General features: G+C 40.8%; 1 protein-coding gene across 7 annotated transcripts in view; it reads left to right on the forward strand.

Moving 5' to 3' along the window:
• The window catches only part of LOC125885710 (glycine receptor subunit beta-like), an 82,989-nt gene that overhangs the window by 57,505 nt on the left and 2,814 nt on the right, over positions 1 to 22,670 (forward strand). For all 7 annotated transcript variants that reach the window (XM_049571437.1, XM_049571432.1, XM_049571436.1 and 4 more), the window contains 7 exons: positions 4,048 to 4,115; positions 5,416 to 5,642; positions 7,916 to 7,998; positions 9,574 to 9,711; positions 12,549 to 12,701; positions 13,561 to 13,709; positions 14,928 to 15,086. In XM_049571437.1, coding sequence (XP_049427394.1) covers positions 4,048 to 4,115; positions 5,416 to 5,642; positions 7,916 to 7,998; positions 9,574 to 9,711; positions 12,549 to 12,701; positions 13,561 to 13,709; positions 14,928 to 15,086 — 977 coding nt within the window. The remainder of the gene's footprint in view (positions 1 to 4,047; positions 4,116 to 5,415; positions 5,643 to 7,915; positions 7,999 to 9,573; positions 9,712 to 12,548; positions 12,702 to 13,560; positions 13,710 to 14,927; positions 15,087 to 22,670) is intronic.

The following is a 22,670-nucleotide window of genomic DNA, read 5'->3' on the forward strand; positions in this document are numbered from 1 at the left end:
CTTGAAAGATTACACACTTGTAAAACACTGTTAAAATAGAATAAATAGAAAAATGAAAAATAATGTCAGTATGTTCTTGTAGATTCCTCCAGCAAACATTACTAATAGCCCTCTCTCTGCTACAGCGATACCATAATGTGTGTTGTGCTAGGCTAGTTACATTAACAGGTTATGGACAGTTGCTTTAGCATGCTGCTTGTTACCCAGTGCTTTTGTTCAGTGTAAATGAGCCCAGCTGGGAAGAATTGTGGTAAGCTGCTAGTGCTGAACTTGTTTACTCTTGGATAATGGTGCTTACTTAGCTAACTTGAAATCTTCAGGCAGGTTCTTGCATCATTTGATGTTAGGAAAAGGGTTCTGTGTATGTCTTCTCTGTGAGCAGGCCACATCAGGTCAGCCAGCTGCTGCTGCTCCTACAGCAGCAGAGAGGTGAGGAATAAGGGGGGAGGGAAGTGAGCTGCCCATTTTATTGACTTGGTGACGTCACAGTGTCATAGGTCACACTGACCAATGGTAATTGGAAATTGAGTCCATGTGCAGAGTTTGATACACAGGTGTGAAAACCTGGGGACTTGTGGGTAACTGAGTTCATTCAGAGAAGTCACTTTTTACATCTTACAATTAAAGTCCAGTTTAAGTCACACAGTTAAACAAATGAATCTGTGGGAAATTGAGGATGCCCTACATCAGTTTTCTATTAGCTGTAATATACCAGCAGTGTAAAACAGACTAAAGCAAATCAGGAACTGCCTGGGCTCTGTTTGAGATGAAGTCTAATATCCAGTTGCAGAGTGTGGTCGTCAAGCCTAGGGTGCTACAATTGCCAGTTAGTTTTAATGGGGAGGATTGTATCAAATGCTGAGCTGAAATCAATAAACTCCATTCTGATATAGGTGATTTTTAAGATGTGTGAGGGCTGAGTAGAGGGCAATGAAGATGGCATCCTCTGTGGATCTGTTGGCTATGCAAACTGGTGAGGTTTCAGGCCAGCTCAGAGTTGTTTTCAATGTGCTGGAGAACCTAAATTTCTAAAAGCACATCATCAAAACGGTGTAAATGCCACAAGGCGGCTATTGTTTAGATTACACACTGCACTGCTTTTTAGGTACAGGGACAATGGTAGCTGTCTGGAAGTAGGTGGAAACACTCCTATGACAGTTACATGGTGAAAAATATCAGTGATGGCATTAGCTAGCTGATTGGTAGGCCTACATATTTTCAATACACAGCCAGGGATGTTATCAGACCCAGGTTTTTGACTGTTTTACACTCAGCGATTTTAAAAGTGCACCACTGTTTATTCTACTGTAAATTATGTCGTTAATTACGAGATGTGTCAAAGCTGTCCCCACTGCCATTGGAGGCCATATAATCCATGACTGTCTCAAATCGCTTACTTCTGTTTGTACACTTCAATGTAGTACACTCCATACACTAGGTACTACTTGCATGGTGCACTTATTTCAACAGGGTATTTTTGTCTCAGATTGTGCACTGCCATTCTGCACTTAACGGAAGTGACAAAACAGCCTCTTCTTCGTCTTCATCTTCTTTTTAAATTGCAAATCCCAAATGGATGGTGGAGCATTATTGCCAACATTTGACCAATAACTCCACCAACACATAAACTAAACTTACACCACAACGTAAATGCTGATAAAAATGTGCTGCCGTAGCTCGGAGCAAGTTAGATAGCTACCAAATGCTAACATTAGCCAGCAAGTTAACGTTAGCACTCACGTTATTGCTTGCAGTATCAAATCATTACAGACCCTGACAGTTTCTGTTCAACAACAGTATTTCAATCGGGAGAGACTTGTTTTTAGTTTTGGAAAGAAAATTTTTGGTGGTGGTAGAGGAAGTGAAGAAGAGATGAGGATTAGATGGATGGGTGCTGATGAGCCAAGTGAGTAGAGGTATGAGTCTTCAGGCTTGTCTTTGACCTTGGATACAACGGCTGGAGGTGAATGGGGTGGAGGAGGGGCGGCGATTCTGCCTAGAATGACAGCTGAAAGCGGCAGAGGAGAGAACAGATTTAAAATCTCGTAGTGACAACCTGATTGGCTGATGGAGGTCGTGGCTAATTACGATAGGACGGCTAGAAGAGTGAACACCCAGAGGCAGCTGATTGGAGGAAGGAGTGGGAGAGGGAGAATTGTGAATGAATGAGCAGAGGAAAGTTTTCCTGATTGAACTTACGCTGAGCTTCATTAGTACTTGGTGCAAAAAACATGTATAACTTTCATCTGTACAACGTAGCAGTGTTTACTGTAGCCAGCTCAGGCTCCTTGTTGTGCCCAGCTGCCATGTCCAAAGTTGAGAAGTTTGTGACAAAGCTTCCACTTCATCACAAAGATGGCGACCCTTGAGGGTGAGAAGTGTCCATCATTTCACACTCAACTTTTGGACCGTTTTGAGTACGCCAGTAGTACACTGCATTTTCCTGTACTATGCAGTGTGAATGCACCTAGCGTACTTGTGCACTCAAAATATTAAGTGTTTAGTACAGGAGCATGCAATTTGAGACATACTGTATGTGATTTTGATATTAGGATGCATATTTAGGCCTACTGTTTTTTTTAATTTATTGTAAATATTTACCTCAAGTATTTTGATTTGAAACTCTCATTGATCTCACTGATTTATTAAACACAGCATTTCAATTATTAAAGTAAGAGATAGTTGGATGCTATTATCCAAAAACTAAGTGGTGCATTTTTAGTTTCCCGGAGTCTATATTTTGCGGCCACGATATTGTCTAATGAAGTCCACTTTTAAAATGAATGATCACAGAGACTGGGTGCAGTCTCTTAAAATGCATCTATGTTTCCCTCACTTTTCCTTTTGGGAACCAAGGATCCCCAAAAATCCCACCGGGGATGCAGGGAAACTGTACAAGGAGAGAGGGATCAGGGAAATGTGTTTTAAGAGAAATGAGACGTTTTTTCCTCTGAAGCGTAAAGTGGAGCGACACTTGTTTCTGATGACAGCAGCAGCTGATCACAGCTGGATCAGCCTTCAGTCGTCTCTAACAGCTGTGAGAGACTTTTAATGGAGTTTGTGTCACATGTACACTGTACTAACACTAACAGAGGCACACAGTTATCACAGCTAGAGCAACAGTATTTTCTCTCTGTTTAACAAACAGCTGTACATTGATAACATGCGTTTTGTATAAAATGTATGATTTATTCAGTCATCCGTAGACTGTTAATTGATTTGCTAATTGCAAATTCCTTATTTAATTACCCAATATATGATTATTGTGTCTTTTGAACTCTGGAAATTAGTTATAAGGCTAAATGTTTAAGGAAAAAAATGAAACTCTGTAACTCATCACACCTGAAGCTCAGGACTTAAAAACCTCACATGTGACTGAAGGGAAATGATGTTAACTAAAAAGTGTTTCTTGCTGATATGATATGAGATGAAGAAAGTTGTTTTGTTGTTCAGATTTTTAACTAGATGGTGAATCAGGAAACAAATAAGATATAAAACTTGGGAGTGGCACACAAGTTCAATTTCTAACCTGTCTTCACTCCAGTATGAAACTCCTGCAATGTTGTGATCTATCAGCTGATCTATCAGTCTGATCAGCTGCAGCGCATCCAATCAATAACTGATATCAAATCGGAGGGGTGTGTCGGCTGACTGAAGACTTTTGAAGGCTGCCCTTGTGTATCCTCAGTCCTCATTTGCTTGCCTTGCTTTCAGACTGCTGACTGCATACAGATGGTAGTGGAGTGATGAGGTAGCACCTTTGCAACTCCAGGTGGCAGACAAGAGAATTGCATGTTGGATTTTATGAGGCTGGAAGATAGTGTATGTTTCTCCCCTGGCAGCTCCGCCCTGGAAAAGTGAAGCACTTTTAATTTCTACCACTGTACAGTGAGTTCATGTTGAATTTCCTTGTTGAGAGGGTGTTTTACCTCAAATATACTGTACACCATCAGCATCTGAGCAGAAGAAATCATTGTGTTTTATATGGAGAAGAACAGTCTGGTGCCATATTGTTTTAAGTTTGTCTTTTGTGTTTATGTGTTTCAGGTATCCCAGTTGAGTCCAGAGTGAACATCTTCATCAACAGCTTTGGATCCATTCAGGAGACCACTATGGTGACACACACACACACACACACACACACACACACACACACACACACACACACACTTAAGGGTTGAATGAGTAGGATTTAGTGGCATCTTGAACTGAAACTTATCTTGTGTGCCAAGTGCATTGGAAACTAATGACTGTTGCCAAAACACAAATGGGCCTATAGAGCCAGTATTTGGTTTGTCCATTCTGGGCTACAGTAAAACAACATGGCAGACTTCATTGATGAGGGTCTGCTCTGTATGTACATAGATATAAACAGCTTATTCTAAGGTAACAAAAAGGTGATAATTCTTAGTTTCAGGTGATGATAAACTAATGAAAACATAGTTATGAATATTATATACATTGCTGCCAATAGATATCAGTAAATCCTACACACTGGACCTTCAATGTTATTATTTTTAAATGGTATTTAGTTTAAAATTATGAATTGCTCTCTGGATAGTGCAGTTACAACTGGATACCACTATGTTTTGTATAAAAATGTGTTTTTGTAATTTGGGTGAACAGATCCATTTATACTGGTCAAAATAACGTCATGGTAATATTATCATTAGTATTATGAGCAGTATAGTAATAGCACAAGCACTGAAAATAGCAGTGGCTCTACCAGTAGTAGGAGCAGCAGCAGAAGTACTAGCCGGAGCAGTAGTAGACATGGTGACAGTTCAATCCAGTCCCACTCCCAACTCGTCTAATACTGATGCTAAGTCAGCGGTCCTCTGTGTCTGGTACCAATGCACCAATGCACCCTTCAGCAGTGGTAATAGGTGCTCTGGGCGACATTTTCTGATGCACTGAGCAGTTACCATAGTACAAAGAGCAAGAAAGACTGCTTATGGCTGGCAGGAGGGGAGGTGGAGACTGTTTGTGTCCCCTGTGAAACCAAGTGTCAGTTGAGTTATTTTATTTGCACTGCAGTGTGCTAGTGTGTGTAACATACAGTACTATGCAGATGAAGTATGTGACGTCACGAATGTACTTTGTTGCCTAAACCTAAGAAAGCAAAGTATTTTACCAACGTCTAAGTTCATTTTGAAAAAAAAAACAAAAACAACCTTTTTGCTTTTAACAAGCAAAAGCTGTACATTTCATGTGAAAACTGAAGTGAAAAGACTCAGTGCATGTAATGAGCATAAATTTACGCACCATCCCTGAGTGTCCAAAACTGACTCTGGACGGGCACCTAGAGCATCATAGTTTGATGTGTAAGGCCACTGACCAGGTGTTGGTATGTGATGAGTTGGGAGTGCAAATGTGTTGCGCAGTTATAAATGCAGTGTTTCTCTCTCTCGACAGGACTATAGAGTGAACATATTTCTTCGTCAGAGATGGAATGACCCTCGCCTACGACTTCCCACTGACTTCAAGAGTGACGCACTAACTATTGACCCCAACATGTTCCAGTGTTTGTGGAAACCAGACCTTTTCTTTGCCAATGAGAAAAACGCTAACTTCCATGATGTCACACAGGACAACATTCTGCTCTTCATCTTCAGGAACGGAGATGTCTTGATTAGTATGAGGTACGCACACACATTATTTTATTTTTTTTATTTTTTTTGTCAACCTCCAGGAGCCATGACCTACTTCATTCCCAGTGACAGAGCTGCTTCTTTTACAGTCCAACACTTTCTTCTAGTTATTACAACGTGTCAGTGTTGGTTTGTGGGTTTGCCATGAAATTTAACACACACATTCTCTTAACTTTTCATCCAGTGCAGACATGTCGAAAGTCCCACCAGGGGGCCAATCATTTTCAATGGCCGACGGCTTGTTGTTCAAAATATACTATATGTGCCCACCACACATATTGTTCAATGATGCAGGATCAGTTTACCTTTCTTTCCATTCACCCCAGGATGGCAGGACTATCATACAGGTTGTACACATGACCAAGTAGGAACTATGCAGGCAGAACTAATGTGTTTTTATAAACAGATGATAAATAAGCAAACAAACGATTACCTAACAGCAGACATTTCTATTAGATAGTAGACATGACCACAACAAAGAAGCATAAGTTGACAGCAAGGACAACAGCTTTCAGGAGCAGTGGAAAGTTCCATACATTTTCACTGAAATATGAAAAAGTTGTGATTATCTCATTTGCATGTGATTCTTTTTTTAATAATCCACATGATGCGAGAAGCAGCTGGCCCCAAATTATTTTCATCTTGTCTAATCTGGCTCCTCAAAATGTTTGAACACTCCTGATCAAGTGCAGTCATCAAGCCAAAAAATGTCAAGTTGTCCGTGACTTTAGCGTATGACCAAATACCTGCAAAATGATGTGCTAACCGGAGATGGGGAACATTTTACCTGCTTAACATGGGGATGAAAGAATGCTCACTGTAGTCATGTCATAGCATTGAGCTCAAAGCACCTAAATGAAGCTCCGCAGAGCCTCTCAGTATGGCTGTGCCCCTCCAAAAAACATATAGACTTTACAGTGAATGATTTGACAAATTAAATACATGTAAAATAATAATATTCTCCTTTTCACAAAATGTTATTTTAATTGATCTTCAGGTCATTTTGAGGATCTAGACGGCCCTGGCAGTTCCAAACTGGAAGACAGTATAGAAAGATTCTAATCAAAGTAAACAAGTGAGATATTTAGAATACAATAAATAAGCTGTGTCTTTTATAGGAACAGTGTGTAAGATTCAAGGAAATTTAGTAGCGTCTAGCCAAAACAAACAGATCAGGTGATTTACACCCATAAAAACACTGAATAAAGCAGTTTCACATTAAAAAAAAAATCTGTTTTTCTGATGCTCCTCGTCACCGAGGGGCTTCGTACACTGTGTCCTAACTGTATGTGAGCATCAGACAATTGTGCCGCATCGTATTACATCGGAAGCTTTCCATTCAAGGCAGATCCGTTAAATGTGGAACTCCGTCACATCATGTAAACAAACCACTGTGTGCTCAGTAATCACTGAAAAGGCAGGTAAATGTGTGTTTCCTTATTATTTGTACTCATTGTTGTATCATTGCACCATGTCCACTTTGTAAAACAAGCTAGCTTGCTAGCATCCCACACAATTCTCACCAGTAAAGTTGATCTTCCTGGTCATCTCCCTTCAGCCAGATGCCAACATATTTAGGTTTTTGTAGTGAAATGAGGTAACCTGTAGGTAATTCCTCATTAAGACCTTGTGAATCAGCTGTTCCATGTCCACTGAAGCGCTTTCAGTGTGAGCAACAGAATAAAGATAGAACGGGGCGTCTGACAACAGTTCAGCTCAAAGTGGCATGTCCCATTGCGTGGCGTCATGTAGCGTCGCTCACTGGCAGTTAGGACAGTCCAACAGAAAACAGTGCAGTAAAACTGATTAAGTCGCTGATGCTCATTCGTATCCCATCCAGTTAGGGCAAGGTGTAACTATGGGGGCCGACACAAATGTGAAAACTTGAATGTCCTTCTAGAGCCAGTGTTTGGTTTGTCCATTCTGGGCTACTGTAGAAACATGGCAGTGCAACATTAATTGCCCCCCGGGGATGAATAAAGTGGTTTGAATTGAATTGGATTGAAACATGGTGATCTCTGTAGACAAGGATCCCTCCTTATGTAGATATGAATGGCTCATTCTGAGGTAACGAAAACACATTTTATTTTGAGGTGATTATACACTAAAGAAAATATGCAAATTATATTATATTCCATTTCTGCAAATAATTCCCCCTAAATCCTACATACTGGACCTTTAAAGTTGAGGTTTTGTCTTTCTCCTAGTGAACCTGTGTGTGTGTGTGTGTGTGTGTGTGTGTGTGTGTGTGTGTGTGTGTGTAGGCTGTCAGTGACGCTGTCTTGTCCCTTGGATCTTACACTCTTCCCAATGGACACACAGAAGTGTAAGATGCAGCTGGAGAGCTGTGAGTATGCACACACACACACACACACACACACACACACACACACACATTCACACATAAACACAGACATACGCACACAATGTTGGATAATTACAGGCAGTAAAACAGCTTTTGATGTGTACTGAAGTCAAATGTTAACATTCAAAAAACCAGGATAAGTACATTTGATTACTTAAAGCCAGGCAGAAACAGACATCTGATGTAAGTCAAGTCAGCTCTACTGTCAGAGAGGAAAGGTGGTAGCTTCTTACAGTCATCCTCTAATAAATCACCAGCACGTTGGTGTTTCTCTGCAAATGGGATTTTGTTTCATTAACAGTACATTCATCTAAATAATAGGACAGTATGTAGGGGTTACAGTAGTAACTCAATTCATACTGCCACCGTGCTGCTGCAGGGCACTCTGTGCTCTGCATGAATGCTGCAAAGTGTGTAAGCGAAGGGGGGACTCTCAAAGGCAGTAGTGTGTGAGCGTAGTAACAGAGATGAAATTGTGAAATTACCTGAATGTGGCTCTTATCCAATGTCCATTAACAGTAACTGTGAAATGCTTCAGAAACAGCTCATTTTCCCACCAGGGCCTCCAAGCAGGTTAATCTGACCATGGTGTCATAGGCAACATTCACATTACAGGGCTTAAAGCTACAGCTGGTGAATTTTATGAAAAAAACAACAACAACTTTTTGTAATATTTACTAAAACTAAAACTGTCACTACATCCACAAGGTATTATGAGACAAATCTCTTAGATAGCTGTCAGTTTTGTCAACCACTGCTTATTAACTGCTGTCAAACTGTCAAAGGCAGCACTGATCAAATATGAATCAAGATTATGTTACTGCATGGCCTATTTCTCACCTCAAATGTTTTCAGAAACATATTTTAGTGTACTGTTTAGCTGTAAAATGTGAAAGTTTGTGACCCAGCTGCCATGTTTGAAATTATCAACCACTACACAACAACCTTAGTCAAGTCCCACGTAAAGACTGACAAGTCCCAAGTCAAGTCCCAAGCAAAGACAGGCAAGTCCAAAGTCAGGCCCAAACTGCTAAACTTTGAGTTTTGAGGAGAAGGGACATATTTTTTTCTCCGAAATAATAAACAATTTGAGTAGGATATGAAGTAAATATATTTGACTTAAGATTGTTATTAAAATAGTTTACTGATGTATGCAAGATTTAATGGAAAGCATATCCTGAAAATACAACATCCTCTGATGGCATAGTTCAGCAGGGAATGATCCATCAGGCCTTAGTTAGTTGTACATGACTGGTTTTCCCATATACTGTATTACAAATATCATGAACCATGAAATCATCATTTTTGCAAAAGGTAAATAGTGGAGGAATGAAAGTTGGAGTGGTTAAAGACAGACATATCTTACAAAGTCTGTCACCATATGCAATGAGGAAAAAGTTGAAAAAACTGGGAGAAGGGAAAAACAGTGTTTAGAAATAAATTTTAAAATCTAAGCATATCATGAACAAATAATGTGGGTTCTGAAATTCATGCTTGGTGTGACAAAGCTATGGATGCTCAAAATATAGATTATTCATTTTCATTTTTATGTTTTAGTTGGCTATACCACCAGTGATCTTGTGTTCATGTGGCAGTCTGACCCTGTTCAGATGGATGAGATTGCTCTCCCTCAGTTTGACATCAAACAAGAAGACATAGTATATGGAAACTGCACAAAGTACTACCAAGGAACAGGTAAGTATACATTACTAGTCCATACCCATTGGTAGCTTTGTCACCTTCTACCTACGCCAATCCTCAATGCCTATGTGCAGTTTCACATAGACTGACCACGTCAGTGAGTAGAAAAACGTGGGACAGACAGAATGACACACTGACAGTTTCCGTGATTATGTCATACCTGTCATAACCCGGCTCAAGGGCAATGACAAAAACGGAGAGACACAGCGCAAACTTCAATACAAAAGTATGTTTATTTAAGTAAAGCAACATAAATAAACATAATGCAGGTATGGGGTGTGTTAGTCACTGTGATCAGTAGTGTACATGTGGATGTGTGGAGCATGCGAGGTGTGGTGTTGTGGAGATAACCTAAAAGAAATAGAAAAGCCACAACAACCCGCTGAACCAACCCACGCAGCCAAGCAGGGGCAGAAAAAAAGAAAAACATTTGGCCATAGGGGGAGCCGCAGCAATCGGTCGCATTTTAGCCATTTTTAAGCATTTTTCTGTTGTTATAGCGCCACCCAGTTGCCAAATAGAGTTAAATTCCTCCAGTCACCTTGAGGTATCCTGTTCTACATATCTACCAAGTTTAGTAAAAATCGATATGGCAGTTAGGCCTAGATAAGAAATTAGCTCTCTAGCGCCCCCATTTTGTTTGATGGGGTCAATAATGGAGGGGTCCCCTCAGATTATGTGTGGTCATATACCTACAAAGTTGCGTGGTGATTGGTGAAACCCTTGAGATGTTATACACCTTTATGTGATGAGCCACGCCCTCCGCAATATTCATTGCTTTATAGAAGCTCAGTTTTAGTAAGTTTTCCAACTTTTGCCAAGAGGGAACTTTAGATATTGGTCCCTAGATTATGTCCACCTTGTGTAGCATAAAGGGACTACAAGTTGTACTTTGCTGTGCAACCCTGTGTCTCAGGATGACAATAAATGCCCTGAAACCCACATTACTGTGTGGAAAAAATGTTACAAACAAGTATTATAATTGAACTTTATATGCAGTATTAGAGTTGCATGCAAAACTGCCCTTTTTGAATGTATTTATATTACTGCATTTAAATAACAAAAATATGGTTTATATATGGCTTTGATTATTTTAAATGGCATTATACTCAAAAAGTATTTCTAAGTTTCTCTATTACCCCTTTTCACCAACATGCTTCCCCGCCTAATTTTGAACCATTCTGAGCATTTCGACCAGAAATAAATTGGTTCAGAAACTAAAAGTTGGTTCCCAGCTGAAATAAAAAAATATGGGTTTTCTTTGATCTTAGGTGCAAAATGACAACATCATTGGGTGCATCATATTCTACAGGTTGGAAAGAGAGCATGGAGAAGGCAACAATAGAGACGTTAAATAAGAAATCATGCTTGTTTTTGGATACAAATATCTAATAGCAGAACAAATGTTTGCAGTTAATCAATGTAATCTACAGTCTTGCTTTTACTGTTTACTTCTGTTGTGCACTGTGCAATGCCCTCCACTGATGACACATCCTTGATTACATTGGTCCTGATCCAAACTGGCCTGGTTTGCCAGATAGCACCAAGGTTCCAAATGTCCTGGACAGACCTGGTTCAAGAACCAGAGCTAATTTGGTGGAAAAGGGGTATATGATGATTGCTACTGGCCAAGTGGGTAGAAGGGGGGGGAAACTAATATTCTATTACAGGCACCATTGTCAAATAGTTTGGATGATCCACCAAAGGCCTCAGAGCCCAAAGTTTGCTGCACCTACTAATCACACAATAGAAAGAATGCTCTGTTGTACGAATTTTGTGTGATCACACAGCACAAATAGAAACTGTTCTGCATACATTGGGTTAGCTTGATTTGACTGTTCATGATTCGATTTTTAACTTTACTACAAACAAATCTCTTTAAAAGACCAGAGCCCACACCAGACTGAAAGAACCATCTAAGCGATTCTGGGGTTTAAGCCAGCATGGAGTGTTAAAAATGAAAGATGCAAAGGATTAAGACCTCTGACAGTTACTGACACCTGCATTAAAAATTGGTCAATTGTGAAAAAAATTTGGGACATGTTACAACAGTTTATTTAAAAATATCTCATGAGTGTTATAATGTTTGAACAAACTTGTCATTGATTAAGGCCAAATTTTGCACCAGGTTCTGCCTGCACTTGTTTGGAACTTGTGGTGCCCCCACATGGTTCAACATTGTTGTAAAATATACATTTTGAGTTTTATAATGACTGGACAAAACATTTTTGATTTGATTTGATTTGATTTTCATTTTGATACTCATGTGGACAGTAGTTAGTTTTGTGATGACTGGTATAATGGTTTTATACCCTTTTTAAGGGTCAATATTTTCAAAATACAGTAAGATATCAATATGCTTTTGATAACTTTTGATAAACTTGGTCAAATGATGACCAACAGAAAGTTTCGTGCAAATTAGACCTATGGTCTAGGAGAAGATTTCAAAAATGTATTAATGTGTTAATATTCAAAAACGGTGGAAAATGTAGTTGGACTTCTGTAGAGCACATTGAGCTGGACTTGTGTGTCCAATTACAGGTCAGTGTGACTTACATTGTGAGAAGTGTGGCCTTTCCAAAATTGCATGTTTGGACCTTTATTATATTGCCCCCTACAGGCCGATTGGGTACACTTTTATTAAGCAGCATTTGCATACAACTTCAGTCACTGGTATAAAATGTGTCTATGATGTATCATCTTAGGGGAATTTGCAAAAACATTTACAAAGAAAATTAAAAATGTGAATAAATCAGCACAAAACAAAAGTTTGAACCCCTAAATATGAAATACATGATAGCTGTTTGCTTGACTCCTCTCTCTGTTTCCAGGATACTACACCTGCGTTGAAGTGATTTTTACATTGCGTCGGCAGGTTGGTTTCTACTTGATGGGAGTTTATGCTCCAACTCTATTGATTGTTGTTCTGTCCTGGTTATCATTCTGGATCAACCCTGATGCCTCAGCTGCAAGGGTACCATTGGGTGAGTGTCACAAAAACACATTTTACATGCTGCATTTCAGTTTACATTCAAGTATGCAGTATTAAAATATTTACATAAGTTATGTACATCCTACAACACTGACAGGTCGGAGCACCAAACACAGCAGCATTTAGCTTGCTCTTATACTTGCTATTTTTCTTATTCCAATTGAGTTAGGCTGATATTAGGCTGATATTCACTGGATAGGCCTCATATTGGATAGACCTCCAACACATTTTGACTATGATCCTGGCAAAACTTTTATACAACAATATACTTGATTTTGATTTGAGTGCACATATGCACATATGCACGTGCACACATACACGTACACACACACACACACACACACACACACACACATACATACACACAGTGTGTGTATGAGAGAAGTAAAACAACAGTACATCATCTGCCATAAAAACAAAAGTTCTCCTGGGGTTTAAAAGCACATTCTGTAAGTAGTTTTGCTACATGAATGTAATATTATATATTCAGGACAGACATCATGTGTTGATATATGATCTTAATAATAGATTATAATGTTGACTTTATAAGACTCTCTAATAGTATAAGTTCTAATTGAGAAATTATTTTATTTATTTATTATTGATTTTCTCAATTCTGCCCTCATCAGTTATCCTGTGGTGCTTTTAGTCCCTTGATACATACATTCATTATACCACCCTTCCCTGACATCCCACAATCTAGTTGATTGAAAGTTGTTGTTTAAATCATCATACTAAACACATTATCACATTTTTGTCTCTGTTTCTCTGCATTTAAGTTGACACAAATGTTATTAATCTGGAAATAATCACGTTGTAACATTAATGTGTTAACATCTGTGTGTCTCCAGGTATTTTATCAGTGCTTTCTCTGTCCAGTGAGAGTATGTTATTGGCCTCAGAGCTACCGAAGGTTTCATATGTAAAAGCCATCGATATCTGGCTCATTGCCTGTCTACTTTTTGGGTTTTCATCGCTTGTGGAATATGCTGTGGTACAGGTCAGTTCTTACACATCATCTCACACATCTACAGTCACCTCCATATCCATCACTGTGTTACACCCTCTGTAGCCTGAGAGTCTGGGATTATGGAAGATGGAGTAACCAACATTATAATACACCAGCAATGGGGCAAACAGTAGTGAATCCTGATATGGGCTGAATGGGCGTTTGCCCAGGGCAGCACTTTGTCATGACATGTGACCCCCCCCCCCCCACGTGTTGTTTATGTGACAATGCCTGAACGCAACACAGGCTCTGCTCCAATTGAGTGTGTGTACAGTGCCGTGCTGCGCTGCTGTGCGAGCAGCGTGTTACACACTGTCCATAACAATAACTATGTCAGGTAACAAACTGTGTTGGACTCAGGTCGGGTTCGGTCAGGAAAATGAGGCCCGAGCTGGGCTCTAGTGTGCTCACCCTTGTCTGTGTGTGTGTGTGTGTGTGTGTGTGTGTGTGTGTGTGTGTGTGTGTGTGTGTGTGTGTGCATGCATTGGGGCAGACCTCCGCTTTGTGCGATACAGAGAGTAGAGACAGAAATGACATGCTGTGGTGTAAATAAGATAAATAACATTTGGTTATTTAGTTTGTTTAATAAACGGACATGGTATAGACCTGTTCTATAGGAAAGGTAACCTTAAATGACTTCTGTTGTGATCTGCCGCTCTATAGAAAATAAGATAAAATTAACTTGACCTTTTTCGAGGGGGTGGGCATTTAGGCTAGAACCGCCACCGGAGGCAAAGTCATCTTTGACCTTACTTAGCATTATGAGGTCTAGACTGGTTGTTGAAATTAGATATAAGATATCAATCACAGAAACAACTACAGTGCAAAGAACATATAGAGCAAGTTTATTACTATTGTCCTTTTATTGTGTGTGTACTGATGGGGTGATGGGCAACTTTGCCAACCAAATGAACAACAGTTTTCATAATACTCGTAATTGTGCACCTAGCCTAGAGTGACGAAGATAAGTCTCAAACTTTGTTGTAAATTCTTACACCACTCATGTTGCTGCCTGCACACATATAACTTGACAGGACAAACACTGAGAGTGGGGAAAAACTTTGGATATCAAGTGTCCTGAACTTTCAAATGCTATTAGTATCTCTGTAGGCAAGGTGTGCCCACAAAATCCACTAATCTGTTCTTATGCATTCTCTCTATCCCTCTTCAAATCCCTCTCTGCCCCTCTGTCTGTCTCTCTCTCTGTAGGTGATACTCAACAGTCCCAAACTGATTGAGGAAGAGAAAGCCAAAATGGCAACGAAAGAGAAAGCTTTGCAAGAGAAAGAGGGAAAAAAGACTTCAAATAAAACTAACAACACAGTGAATGGGACTGGTGGAACGCCCATACATGTCAACACTCTGCAGGTAAACACAACCCAGGCAAATGGACCAGCAGCATGCATGAATAAACAATCCCAATTCCAAAAAAGTTGTGACACTGTGTAAAACTTAATCAAAACAGAATGCACTGTTTGATCTATATTAAATTTAATGTAGTCCAAAGACTATATTTAATCTTCAAACTGATAAACGTGGGAGGTGCATGTTTACCACTGTGTGACATCACCTTTTCTTTTAACAGCACTTAGTAAGCGTTCGGAAATTGAGAACACTAATTACTCAAGTTCTGAAAATTAAAGTCTTTCCTATTCTTGCTTTATGTACGACTTTAGCAGCCTAACAATGCTGGATTTCCATCGTCTGATTTTGCACTTTGCAATGGGCCACACATTTTCAATAGGAGACAGGTCTGGACTGCAGACAGGTCAGTCTTGTACTTGCACTATTTTACTACAAAGCCACGCTGTTGTGACACATGCAGAATGTGTCTCATTGTTTTGCTGGAATAAGCAGAGACATCCCTGACAAAGATGTCGCCTGGATGGCAGCATATGTTGCTCCAAAACCTGTATGTACCTTTCAGCATTCATGGTTCCTTCACAGATGTGCAAGTTACCCATGATTCCATGGGCACTAACACACCCCCATACCCTCAGAGATGCTGGCTTTGAACTTTGAGCTGGTAACAATAAATGGTCCTTTTCTTCTTTAGTCCAGAGGACACGACGTCCATCATGGACTCATCAGACCACAGCACACTTTTCCATTTTGTGTCAGTTAATCTTAGATGAGCTCAGGCCCAGAGAAGTCTGCAGTCTGGATGTTCATGATGCATGGCTTTGACTTAACCTGTGGGACTTTACAAACAGGTGTTTTCTGAGCATTCTGCAACTTTCCCAGTATTTTGTTGTGCCTGTCTCACCTTGAACATGTTGTAAGCATCAACTTCAGAATAAGTATATATTTACAAAAAACTAAAAAGTTTGAACATCAAATATCTTGTTTCTTTACTTTCGTTTGTTTCTTTGTTTTTACATTTAATACAGCGTCCCAACTTTTTGGAATTGAGGTTGTATTTCTGTCACTTACATTGTTTGCAGTAAGCATCACCTTCATCCCTGAGGATGGTATTGTTATTATCAGAGAAAATTACACATTAAATATATATTATATATATGCATATACATATATAATAAATGTATATGTATATATAAACCCTTACAAGCTTATTTTGATTATCCTGAAACAATTGATTTTGAGTTTTAAGGAACAAGATGGCACTAAACTAGTGCCCCAGCAGGAACTGTTACTGAGGCAGAAAAACATCTATAACTGACAACTCTTATATAAATGTATGATATGCTCATGAATATACAATATACAAATACACATGCATGTGTGCAAGACTGTACTTTCAGCAGGGGGGTATTACAGCAGGATAAAAAAATTTATCCATATGATCGGGGATATTTAAACCTGTAACAAGCTCAGCTGCTGCTGAAATCTGAAAAGAAAACAGATTCGTAAACATACAGATAAGTACGAGCTGCCTGCCACTTAGTTTGTGGAAGTTTATGCAATGTAGTATTGTAATAGTAAAGTATGACAACAGCAGCTATTTCTGTCTCTGCATAAAGTGTTGTTTGTTTCATCTCTCAAGAAAACATTGGAGGCCCTATTTTAATGAACTTCGCAGCGTGGCCAGATTGCAGTCAAGCGCACCCTACCAAGTGCTAAATGGTAATTTGGTGGCCAGGCACCCTTGGTGCACCTGTGGCAGACAGGGTGGGATCAGTCTAATCCTGAGGGAGTTATATGCAAAGTCAGAGGTTTTAAGTGATTTACGGTATTTGATGGAACTGTGTGAAATGTGTCAGTATCCAACACTCCTGCTGATGTGCAGAACAAACTGTGTAGAATAACTAAAGAGAGAAATCAGTGTAAAGGAAAGGCCTTAATAACATCCAGCTGGAATTAATGCCATTAGGATATGGGGTGCCATTTGTAAAGTGTCTCACGCTGAAAATAACATCAACATTTTGCCACATTTAGCTTCAAACAATGTTTAAAAAAGTATTGTGATTTTTTTAACGTCACCTTTTACCACATTTACAGCAATATTTGTTAACTTAGAAATATATCAAATAGTTAAATCTAAATATTAAATGTGGCACCTAAATGTTAAATGTTAAATCTAAATATTAAATCTAAATCTAAATGTTAAATCTAAATCTAAATATTAAATCTAAATCTAAATGCTAAATCTAAATCTAAATATTAAATCTAAATCTAAATCTAAATGTTAAATCTAAATGCTAAATATAAATACAAATATAAATGTTAAATCTAAATATTAAATCTAAATCTAAATCTAAATGTTAAATCTAAATGTTTTGGGTGAAACTAAATATTTAGCTAATATGCAAATTCACACTGCCGGTCACCGGAAGTACCAAAATAAAAGCTCGAGATGGTCAGACTGTTTATAGAATCAAATAACGAATTAAAACCAACTTATCGGGGGAAATGGACGCTTGAACATACATTAGCGTGATAATAACTACCTAAAATAACAAGAATAACAAATTTGGAGAAATTTTATTTGATGTGTACTTTGAGCTGTTAGTGTCCCTTCTGAGGGAATCACCTTGTTGTTTACAAATACTTCCGGGTAGAAAACCGGTGGAGTTTAGCAACATATATATATATGCACATCTCACGTTTTTCACGTCACTGTATCACTGTTTAGACTAATCTGGTGTTTGTAAAGCCTATAAACACTATGACTGAACAAACATTACTATCACGGGCTGAAATTAATAACATGGTTATCGTAGATTAGCGAGGCTAACTGTTAGCTGTTAGCCCCGTTAGCTGTGTCTGTAATGACTCACTAACTCTAAACGGTCCGTGAAGAAAATATTTTTTCCAGCGGATGTCTTAGTTACAACATGATTGAGCTAACTGGAGTAGTTTAATGTCGTATCCGACAATGAGAGACATTTAACAGATGACGTCCTGATAGCTTTGCTGCTGCTGCGGCCATTGGTGCTTTCTAGACATCGTGATTTCCCATAACTGAATAAATACCACACATCGCAACACAAAACTGCTTTGCTAGCTCAATCATGTTGTAACTAAGACATCCGCTGGAAAAAAAAATTTTTTTCACAGACCGTTTAAGAGTTAATGAGTCATTACAGACACTGCTAACGGGGCTAAGAACTGACGGTTGTTAGCTTAGCTTAGGTTGTTAATCCCTCCGAAGGGACACTAACAATTCAAAGTACACATCAAATAAAATTTCTCCAAACACGTTTCTTGTTATTTTAGGTAGTTATTATCACGCTAATGTATGTTCAAGTGTCCATTTCCCCCGATAAGTTGGTTTTAATTCGTTATTTGATTCTATAAACAGTCTGACCATCTCAAGCTTTTATTTTGGTACTTCCGGTGACTGGCAGTGTGAATTTGCATATTAGCTAAATATTTAGTTTCACCCAAAACATTTAGATTTAACATTTAGATTTAGATTTAGATTTAATATTTAGATTTAACATTTATATTTATATTTATATTTAGCATTTAGATTTAACATTTAGATTTAGATTTAGATTTAGCATTTAGATTTAGATATAATATTTAGATTTAACATTTAACATTTAGGTGCCACATTTAATATTTAGATTTAACTATTTAATATATTTCTAAGTTAACAAATATTGCTGTAAATGTGGTAAAAGGTGACGTTAAAAAAATCACAATACTTTTTTAAACATTGTTTGAAGCTAAATGTGGCAAAATGTTGATGTTATTTTCAGCGTGAGACACTTTACAAACGGCACCCCATATTAGCACTGGTTAAAAGACCATAATTGTTTTATATTTTGCACACACATAAAACTGCCTAATATCCAAATAGTGAAAAAGAAAAAATAAGAAATGTGTCAGGAGAGGTCAAGAAGCCACAGGCTTATACAAACAAACCTCCCCTCAACTTTAGGAGAAAGCAATGACAGAAAAAAGTAGAGAGAAAAAAGTATGTAAAAGAAGTGAACTAACAGTATGCAGGAAGAATACAACAAAGGATAAATGACAACAGGAAGCATGCTGAGCAGTCAGTGAAAAATAATCAATAATAAATTATATGTATTACCAAAGACATTAATGTTTGTGTTCATGCAGCTTTAATGTTCAGTTACATTGTAACCTTGGTTCTCTGAGTGAGGAGATTATCTCCCCATCCAATATTTAAATCATAACTATGGGAATTATCCCCATCTGGGGTAATTGACATGGAAAATTAATAATCTTTAAGACACACCACTTTACGTGGCCGGCATGCGCCTGGCTATAAAAGCCCCACCTTGCGCATGCACCCATTGATTAACATTGATTGGAATGGGTACCGAGCTGCCTTGAACCTGGGGAGGTGATCTCACTCAGAGAACCAAGGTTACACTATAAAAGAACATTCTCTATCGTATCGAGATTATCTCCCCACGAACCCTTTAAGACACAAAATCACGTAGGAAAAAGCAAGCACTCTCAAAAACTAAATAAACTTGCAAGGTGCACGGCCAAAAACAGTTAAAAATTTTGAGAGTGCTGGTGTTTTTCCCTTTTTTAATCCTTTAAGACACACCATGTGGGGTCCCAGGAGACAGAGCAGATGCAGGTCCATAAGCGCCCCCCCAGTAATCAAATGAGAAGTCCCCACCATCATGTACATTAACAACAGGAAATACCCAATAGTTATGTATATATGAAAAAAACTCTAATGAACTATAAACAAATGTACAACATCTTGTGCATTCAACGGTCTGTGAGCCCGCCAAACACTGTGTGCCACTGTACCGATGCCTAGACACCAGACACAACCATAAGGGCACAGGGGTTGGGTGCAGGAAAACCGTTCAGTTGGCCAGCATGCTGCCAGGCCACTGACAGTAATATACGACATCACCCTGGCTGGCTAAGGCCCCAGCTCAGGGGCATGGAAGAACATGGCCTATCATCTGGTAGCACTCAGCACACACTCTGCAAAAGAGGTGCCAGTGGCCACATTCAGCCAGTAAAATCTGACAAATGTGAATGGACTTGACCATGGATTTGACCATGCAGCAGCTGCACGGACCTCCGAGAGGTCCACAAGGCCCACCTCATGTTGAGTGTGCCCGCGCACCCACTGGTACTGGCATGCCAGCCCCTCTGAAGCCTGCCGAATTGTCTCCACAACCCAATGAGACAGCCGAGCCTTCGACACCGGCTGGCCCTGGCGCTAGGCCCTACAGCAGACAAAGAGTTGGTCTGTCTTTCTAAACACTGCAGTGTGCCGGACATAGACCTTCAGGGCTCTAACAGGACAGAGATTTGAGTCTTTTTGGCCCTCACTACCCTCCTTGGAGGGGTTGTAGGGTCGCAATTCCACCGACTGAATCAAATGGAAGTCTCTGAGTACTTTTGGCAGGAATGCAGGGTTTGGACGCGATATAACACCAGCGTCATCGTGCAAGAAATGACAACAGACATCCACTAACAGAGCATGCACTTCCCCCGCTCTTTTGGCTGATGTCACTGCCAGGAGAAAAAACACTTAATGCTGACTGACTCTAGAGGCTCGAAAGGTTCCTGCTGCAGGGCACCTGACCCAGGTCCCACGGTGGAATGGCCAGCCTCCTGGTGCGCGGTGCAAGCCGCTGTGCACCCTTCAGTAACTGAGAGATGAGGCTGCAGTCACCATCTGCAAGCCTATAATCCCCTGTATGAGCAGCCTTGATAGCTGCCACCATGCCTCTAAGGGTTGAAGGTGATTTTCCCGCCTCAAGCAGCCCCTGCAGGTACTGGAGCACCTCTGGGGCTGCACATGTCAGTGCATTGATCCGGGTAGTTGTGCATCATGATGCAAAGAGCTACCAGCGGTGAGAGTATGCAGCCCCCGTAAACAGTGCCGAGCACTGGTCTGAATCACTGACTGCGCAAGTCCCAAGCCTGGCAGACTGGCTCTCTCAGGGGCCAGGCCCAAAGTTGGAGCCCCTGTGGAAAGGGATGGAGCAGGGCCACCTAGGCCTGACTTGTCGGACGGGGAGCTCCCATAGCCTCCCGGCCAGGAGAGGCCCCACCTCCAAGAACCATGTCATGTGGGGCCAGTTCAGGGCCACTAGGATCAGCTAAATGTCCTCCTTCTGAACTCTCTGCAGCAGGTTTGGGATGAGAGTGAATGGGGGAAATGCATACAGCAGGCCTTAAGGCCACTGATGTGCCATGGCATCGACGCCCGGGGGGGGGAGAGTCCCACCCCATGGAAAACAACAGTGGGCAATGGGCATTGTCTCTGGTTGAGAACAGGTTGGCCACTGCTCTGCTGAAGCAGTGCCAGATCTCCCCGACCACCTCCGGGTGCAGCCTCCAGTCCCCTGGACTTGGGCCTCCCCTGGAGAGTAGGTCCACCCCCTGGTTCACCAATCCAGGCACGTGGATGGCCCTGACGGACAGGAATTGTGTCCATGCCCAGGTCCACAGCCTGTGTGCTATTCTGCAGAGGTTTGGGGAGCCCAGGCCCCCTTGCCTGTTGACATATGCTGCTGCCATTGTGCTGTTGGGACTTACCAGCACGTGACAGCCTTGCAGGCTTGGGAGAAAATGCTGGAGCGCCAGGTGAATGACTCTCAATTCTGGAGCACTGATATGCTGGCCCTTCCAGTGGGCACTCCTGACCCCACTGGTGCCCCTGCCCTCATGGAGTGCGCCCCACGCCTTCAGGGATGCATCCGTAGAGAGCACCTGGCAACACAGTACCGGACTACGCATACTCCCCCTCGAGATGTTGGCTGGGTCCTTCCACCACCTGAGGTCCGCACAAAGCTGCACGGTGATGAGCTCTTCTGCCTGCAGCTGTCTCTGTGGACAGAGCCCCAGGCTGAAGAGATGCCTCTGGACGCATGTGCAGAAGCGACAATGGCACCACTTGTACCGAGGCTGCCAGAAGACCCAAGAGGCGGGGACACAGCCACCATGTGGCCCTGGCACCCAGCCGAAAATGAGAGAGGCAGATCCTGATTGAAACCTGCCTCTCCTGTGACAGCATCACCAACTCAGCTCTGGCATCCAGCCACATGCCTAGAAACTGGGTGGCAGGCTGGAGACTGCACTTTTTCTCGTTGATGCGCAGCCCCAGACCCTGAATGTGATCCAACAGGCCACCGCAGGCCCCGAGACTGCATCCATGCACCTGGTGAAGGTGTGGGCTGCCAGTGAGATGTCGGGGAGGGACACAGAATTCAAAGGTTTTTCCTTTAAGGCAAACCCGAGAAACCTCCTGTGCCCCTCCCAGATTGGGATTTGAAAATAGGCATCCAATGGTTGCACACCAGTCACCTACCCAGACAGCCTGCTTGACCCTGGACACAGTCAACATTTTGCACTTCAGAGGTCTGAGGTACTTGTTCAGCCACCTGAGGTCTAATACAGGCCTGAGTGTCCTGTCCCACTTCAGAACAAGAAAATAGCAAGAATAAAACCCTGCCTGCTGATCTTCTTTCTTCACTTCCCTGATAGCTGACTTCACCATGAGAGTGTAGATTTCCGGGCACAAGACCTCCCTGTACT

The sequence above is a fragment of the Epinephelus fuscoguttatus genome, linkage group LG3 (assembly GCF_011397635.1).
Source record: "Epinephelus fuscoguttatus linkage group LG3, E.fuscoguttatus.final_Chr_v1".
Classification (NCBI taxonomy): Eukaryota; Metazoa; Chordata; class Actinopteri; order Perciformes; family Serranidae; genus Epinephelus; species Epinephelus fuscoguttatus.